This window comes from Panicum virgatum, chromosome 5N (genome assembly GCF_016808335.1).
Source record: "Panicum virgatum strain AP13 chromosome 5N, P.virgatum_v5, whole genome shotgun sequence".
Taxonomy (NCBI): domain Eukaryota; kingdom Viridiplantae; phylum Streptophyta; class Magnoliopsida; order Poales; family Poaceae; genus Panicum; species Panicum virgatum.
In genome coordinates this window covers 18,475,718-18,483,103 of record NC_053149.1, presented here as the reverse complement: position 1 = coordinate 18,483,103, position 7,386 = coordinate 18,475,718, and the positions used below count along the sequence as shown (strand labels likewise).

At 42.1% G+C, this 7,386-nt stretch overlaps 1 protein-coding gene across 1 annotated transcript; it reads right to left on the bottom strand.

The window, feature by feature from the left end:
* Positions 1-5,977: 5,977 nt before the first annotated feature.
* LOC120673755 (protein DOG1-like 4) lies at positions 5,978-7,008 on the bottom strand. Its single transcript, XM_039954755.1, has one exon. The coding sequence runs from the start codon at positions 7,005-7,007 to the stop codon at positions 6,246-6,248; it is 762 nt and encodes a 253-aa protein (XP_039810689.1). The 5' UTR covers position 7,008; the 3' UTR covers positions 5,978-6,245.
* Positions 7,009-7,386: the final 378 nt, after the last annotated feature.

Sequence of the window (7,386 nt, the reverse complement as noted above, 5' to 3'; positions counted from 1 at the left end):
GCTTCCCGGTCACCAAGTTTCTTCTAGGGGCACCCCTTAACTTGCCACAAAGTCTAGGACACTAAGGCTCAGGCCAAATTTTCCGGTCAACTTGATGCCGCCTCTACGGAGCTTCCCACGAAGGAGGGGTCTCCTCATCCTCGCACAAAGCCGTCATCGCTGCGCTCCACACCAAGTCAGAGGGTTGAAAACTCGCCGGTGAGTCACCAAGACTCCAAAGGGCCGGCACACCAAGATTATAATTGAGGTTCACTCAAGAACCACACACAAGGCACACCGCCTTGCTATCTCTCACTCTCTCTAGAGCTGACCTAACGCTAACACTCTCAAAGCTTGTCTAAGGATGTGATCAAATGACACTCTGGTGGCTTGGAGGTCTTCTTCACTGTATATGTGACTTCTCTCAACTCCAAATGACCCGAGTGAGGTGCTTATATAGGCTAGAGGGCAGCTCATAGCCGTTACATGCCTTTCTGCAAAGAGGCTTAAAGTGTCGGTTAAACCGGTCGCCTATGTCGGTTTAACTGGTCACACTAAATTTGCATACTAGTCGTTGAACTCCAACTGCCCCATCTGGTTTTTCACTATAATTTGAAGACCATGACAACAATTTGGACATCTTGACTATAAATTAGACTTCATCTATGAAACCTAGAAATCCTAAAAATCCTTGAAATCCTACAAGTATAAGCTCACAAACATTATTATTCCCAATAATTATATTCTCATACAATATAGGGGCTGTTTAGTTAAAAAAAATTCACCTCGAAATTTGTGCCTCCCCTTTGGACACATGCATGGAGTACTAAATGTAGTTAAACAACAAAATTAATTGCACAGTTTGGATGTACACGACGAGACGAATCTTTTGAGCCTAATTAGTGCATGATTAGCCATAAGTGCTACAGTAACCCCCACATGTGCTAATGATGCGGTCAAAGGCCTCAAAAGATTCGTCTCGCGGTTTCCAGGTGAGTTCTGAAATTAATTTTTAATTAGTGTCCGAAAAGCCCTCCCGACATCTGGTCAAACATTTGATGTGACCCTTGAACCAAAAATTTTCATCAACTAAACACCCCCATAATCAACAAAATGACAACTATGGTCTAAATGGGTCATGTTTCTTACAAAACTAGATTTTGTTCTTCCTATATGATTGAATTTTCTTTTCCCATTTGTTTTTCTAACTACTATGAAAATGAGCTACAGAAAATACACAATTATAGTAGTTTCTTCAGATATGGCATCATGTTTTTGTAAAAGAAACGGACTGGGGCACTTCAACATCTTTTTTTATGATAACTTTCTTTCATGCCATTACAACTTTGTTAATCTTTTATTTGCCACTGTGAGCAACATTTATGTCACTGATCCATCAATGGCCTATAAGGGATTGCAAAATTATGTGATCACAAATAAGAAATTGTCCCTATTGTTTTCTATTATGTGGCACCCTAGAAAACTAGAATGCCCAACGTCCGAGTTTTGTCGATCAACAAGTTAGACGTCTTGTTTAACCTCTAGCTTCTTCTTTCCATGCCTCAGTTGCCTAGCCATAATAAGTTCTCCCACCGTTGCAATCGTACTACTTGCACCTTAACCCTTATCATTGGCCATCTTTTTAGGGAACATATCTAGTGGAAAGTCGTCTAAACTCATCAAAAAAAATCAAACATATAGATGATATGATGCTATACAATCTTGTAAAATATCTTGACCAAACTCAACTTTCTTTGTGAGATATAAAAATAATAAATTTCTAACAAATTATCTGGACAACTTTCGGGCTTGAAAATTGTTATTTTTATATCTGACAAACGAAGTCAAGTTTGGATAAGATATTTTACAAGGTTGTGTATCATCATATCATCTATATGTGTGATTTTTTTGGTAAATTTAGACGACTTTTTTGCTAGAATTTGCATAGGTTTTCTTTTTAATTGAGGACAGTGATGACTGTGGCTATATATCGCTTAGGCTACAGATATTACTACAAAAATAATTTATACCAATGCCCTGTTTTCCTTTTAGGTGCGGGTAAAAAAGTAACATGTTCCTACAAATGGTGGGAGAGATCATAGTAGCTTTTGACCCGCCCCTGCAAATACATTTTTAGAAGTGGGTGACGCCATCACCCACCTCTACAAATGAGCTCCATTTTCAGGGGCGTCTGATGGCATCAACGGCCTCTAAAGAGAGCATTTCTAGGGGCGGTAACGCCATCACCCGCTACTAAAAATAGTGGCATTTCTAGAGATGGGTGATGACCTCACCTGTCAACTAAAAATATATTTTTAGGGGCGAGTAATGGTATGGTCCGCCCCTACAAATGGTACCACGCTTCATCACTTTTTCATATGATCTCGGATGAAGTCAAACTTTATATCAAAATTGTAGAGAATGATGAGATCTAAAACTTTGTAGTTGATAACTTTTTTTTATTAAAGATCATTTAATAGTCCAAAATTATTATAAGTTTTGTAATAGCTATAACTATATATATAGTATCTCATATAAGTCATATTTTCTGGTTTCCACAATCTTAACCTTCGTATACACTAAAATATACTTAGTTTATTTTTTTGCTTTTATAATTCACAATAATTATAGTGTAGAAGTTTCACTTTTTTATTTATTTTTATATACATAAAGATTTAAATGAATTTCTGAATAAAATAGAAATTAGTAGCGGGTGGTGGCATCATCCGCTCCTACAAATCAATTTTAGAATGACATACCCTATAGAGTCAAGTGACTGTATAGTATGGTGGTAAGGAAGGTACACGCAAGACTTGAGGTGGGTGGTTCGAATCCAGAAGATGTAAAAGTGTGCATATTTTGTCAAAAAAAAATTGTAACTCAACACTACAGGGCTGGTTGGCTGGAATATTTTTTCTTTTTATTTTGTTGTTCTTGATTTTTTAGAATTTTTTTATTTTCTAGACATGATTTATAAGAGCGGGCCATGGCAATACCCGCTTCTAGAAATCGATTTCTAAGGGTGCGTCACGTCATAACCCTTTCTTAAAAATAATATTTTTAGTTATGAAAAATATATTTTTATCTATTTTTAAAAATATATTTTTACCGGTCCCTAAAAATATTTTGTGTAGTAGTGAGAACACCGATCCATCGCTGAAGAGTGATCGCTGGCGCTTGGGCTTTTTCGATTGCGTATTTGGCCCAACAATGCAGTGTGGCCTGTTAGCACATTGACTATGCTTTTTCTAGCAGTTCCGAGTCTTTGATTATGTTTAGTAACCTAAGTGCTGCAGGTCGTGCGGTTCTATTTAATTGTAAGCTCTCGTTCACATCTGCGGAGACCAGACCAGATTTATTTCCTTAATCTAAAAAATATAATATGAGCTTGCAATATTGCTGATTTTAACTGGAGAAGGCGGTAGCTGGGTCGTGGAAGACGAGTTGGATATCACGCAGGGAATCCGGCCGAAGTTATGGTACGCTTGACCTGTCTGGTTCTCTCGTTTCTTTATTTTCATTTTCTTTTTTCAGCTTGCGTTGCTATTCCTTGCGTTACTTGTTTCATTTTCTTCCATATTTTTTTAGCTTCTTTCTTCCCTCGTTGCTTGTTTCGTTTTCTTCCATTACTTTCCTTTTTTGTTTTTCTAATTTTTATACTATTTTATTCTCTATTTATTTCCTCCTATCTACTTATTTAATTTTTCTTTGAATCGATTGTTAGTGAAATCTCATATTGAGATTGTAATAATTTTAGCATTTTGTTAGTGAAATCTTTGAATCCGATTGTATATGAGATTGTTCCTGCAACAAAAATTTATTATTTCATAGTATATAATATTTGTGCAAATAATAAAAGTATATTGAATTGATCAAAAGTACAAATGACATATTCGACTGTTCCATTTGTGCATATAACATATTATTCTATAATATTATAATATTATGAATCATCCATTATGTGAGACTATCATTATATCATATACTAATGTGTTTTGCGTGTGTGTGTATATGCTTATAATAATTTTTTTCTAATATAGATGCATTTGTTCTTCATATCTGTGTGTACCTAACTTATTTGCAATGCTAAATTATCTGTTCGCTTTATAGATTATATTGTTTGACGATGTTGATTTATTTGTTCATGATATTCATGTTTTATTATTTGTATCCAGTCAAATGTTCACCTATTTAATGTTTTTCTCGTTATATATTATAATTTGTTCATCTCTCCGATAGGAGACAAACAGCTTCAATGATGACCAATCAGGTGAATAGTGAGGGACAAACAAAATTCCAACGTGGCCATAGAGGAAAACACCCAAGTCTATGGCATTTTTGTTTTATTATAGATAGATGCCGACACGAAAAATTATAGATTTCATTACCAACGTAGTGAGAGCAGCAGTAAATGGCAACACTAACTTACAATGTATATTATGGTCTTTTGGAGAATACTTCTACATACTCATATTTTCGATTGGAAAATGTTACCGTTCGCGGAGTCGCGCTGGCGCCTCACGCAGCCCACGAGCGCCCAACTATAGGCTGTTTTGGTGCTTCTACTTTGAGTTTATTGGATTGGTTTCGCATGCAGGTTTTATGGCTGTTGGGCTTGCGGCTCGCTGACGGTCACAGCCTTCTGTGCACGCTGGCTCATGGCTCCATGCATGCCCCTTGCTCTCTTGCATCCACTCCCTTCCCTTCCTTGTCTTGCATGATTTTTTATTGAATGGTGCTTGTTGGTAAAAATATTTTATCTTTGTCATACCACCTCCGCCGTTTCAAGTGATTACGCCATTGTATTCTACGCGATGAAAGCAACAAAACTAGACCCTACTTGCATATATTTTGATGATATTTTGTAAACTAGCAGTAATTTATGTGAAGATTTGTTATTTTTTAGCAACTTATGTGTATATCGGCTTACTATAATAACAACTTATGTCATGTGTACAACTAACAACTTATGTGCCTATAACAACTTTTATATTGTGTCAACTTATATGTACGAGTTATGAGAGATTTTGTTTGTAGTACCTTATATCTTATATGTATGGCAACTCATATATATAATAGATTCTGGTTTGTGACAACTTTTATTTAAATGTGTGATAACTTTTATTTTTTTGACAATTTGTATATAAACTTATGTGTACAACAACTTAATTCTTTTTTTATTACTTATGTATATGATATCTTGTATCTGTGATAACTTATGTGTACGACAGTTTCTAGTTTTGTGAGTAATGGATTATGCTTTGGTGGGAACTTTATTTTTATTATAACTTATAAATATTTTTTTTGATATTTGTTGCAATTTATATATATGTATATTGTAGCAACTCCTTCATTAATATCAAACTCAAATTTACATATAATTTGCTACTAGTACAAAACATCTTCAAAATATATACAAGTGAGATCTAGTTTTGTTCATCTCATCATGAAGAACATAACGGTGCAATCGGTATTCAAAATAAAGATAATACAAAGGAGATAAAACATTTATTCAAAGAATTTTATATTAAAAAAAATATGGACGTGATCCCTCGTACTGTAGTTTGAAAGTGACATTCAGTAGTGTGAAAGTGAGGCCTGCGTTGAATCAAAAAGAGAAGGGGTCGCGCACTGTGCGCTTTGTTATCCGCTCGCTGATGTGTGCTAAAAATCTTTACTCCAAAATATAAAAGAAGAAAAATGATGCTTCCCCATGCTTATTTAGCCTTAGGCGCGACCATATTCTCTACACTGTTTTGTGCTCGAAGATGGAGAACAGAGTGGCTACTCTGTTTCGCACGGCCTATTTAGCATATGCACAACGTTTTGAGGTACGATCGTTACCCCAAGTCGTTTCTTTACATGTCAATGCACCTTTTATGATTGCTCCAGGTGTGGCAAACTTTGGCAAGCAAATGTATGTACGTCCGAATATGCTTGTGATTTAACACGTAAGTGCAGTCGAGGCACGGAATCGATCAATTCTTGCATTGTTACTTGCGAATACTGAACAAGTGCAAAACTGCAAATGCCCACGCTTTTGCTTGGACCAACCCTACAGTTGGACACGAACTCACCAGATTCCATTGATAGATCCTCTGAAATCCGCTACAGACACACGAAGTACCAACCGACCGGGAAAACGAAAACAGAGACTCCGACCACCTCACTGACTCTTGACGCTGACACACGACGACGCTGGACTTTGAGCTCCTGAGACCAACCTGAGACTTAGCTTGACGACGGCCGTTTTGACACGATGCGCATTAGACGCCCCGATGGCCGGGGCTCCAGTCGCGGCCGGCGCGGCGGACGCCGAGGTGGAACCTGAGCATGGCCGCCAGGAACGCGCCCGCCTGGTCCGGCGCCAGCAGGCCGACGACGCCGCGCAGCGTGCGCTCCCGCAGCGCGTCGGCCGCGCCCAGCAGCACGCGCAGCGAGCGCCCGACCTCGGCCACGGCGTCGTCCGCCTCACCCCCGTCCCGCGGGGCCTGGCGGCGCAGCGCGGCCAGCACGCGCGGGCCCGCCAGGGACTCCTGCGCGGCCGCCACCTCGCGGTCCACCCCCCGCTCCGCGGCCGCCGTGGCGGCGCGGAGGTCCTCGAGCGCGCGCCGCTGCGCGGGGCCCATGCCGCCGCCGCCGCCGCCGGCCTCCACGAAGCGGAACACGAGCGCGGGCTTCCAGCCCCAGGCCCACAGGAAGGTGCGCTCGAGCGGGTTGAGCCAGCGCGGGTCGAGAGCGGCCACCACGTCGCGGTCGGCGAGGCGGGCCTTGTGCTCGTAGTAGGCGGCGACGTGGTCGACGGCGGCGTCCACGAGCGGCGCCAGCGCGTCGCGCTGGCGCCGGGGCGGCAGGGCCAGCGCGGCCGTGAGGTCGGCCACGATCTGCTCCTCGCGGCCCACCCAGGCGTCGTAGAACGCCACCATGTCGTCGGAGTACGCCATGGGTGGCGGCGCGGGAGGTGGGCGGGGACGGCGGCCTCCTTGAGGCCGGTGCGGCTGCTGCTGCTCCTCCTGTGGCGGTGGCATCTTTGCGGGCCGCTCCAGATGGCCGGCATAAATCGCGCGGTTTCTTTGCCTTTAAGGATCTCGGCGGAGAGACGTGCCGGCGGAGGATGGCCGATGGCGCGTGCTAGAGACGAGCTGACCAAGGCGTGCGGCGACGCCAGTTGACTAAACAAACATCACTTGTAGATGGGTCCAATCGATGCGTTTGGCATTTCTTTTTTCTCGCCTTCTCATGGGACCTGGGCACCTGGCTGTTCTGTTCTGTCAGGGGAGCGGGGACAGAGCCCGGACGCCCTTGAGCCGGAAGAGGGGAGACGTCGGCGGCGGCACGGCACGGCACCGAGGCTGGCCACCTCGCCTTGGTCGGTTCCGCGTCGTCATCTTCCGGCTCTCGCTGGCG

Excerpts from the sequence above, each read along its gene's own strand:
- LOC120673755 (XM_039954755.1), bottom strand. The coding sequence starts at position 7,007 with ATGCCACCGCCACAGGAGGAGCAGCAGCAGCCGCACCGGCCTCAAGGA.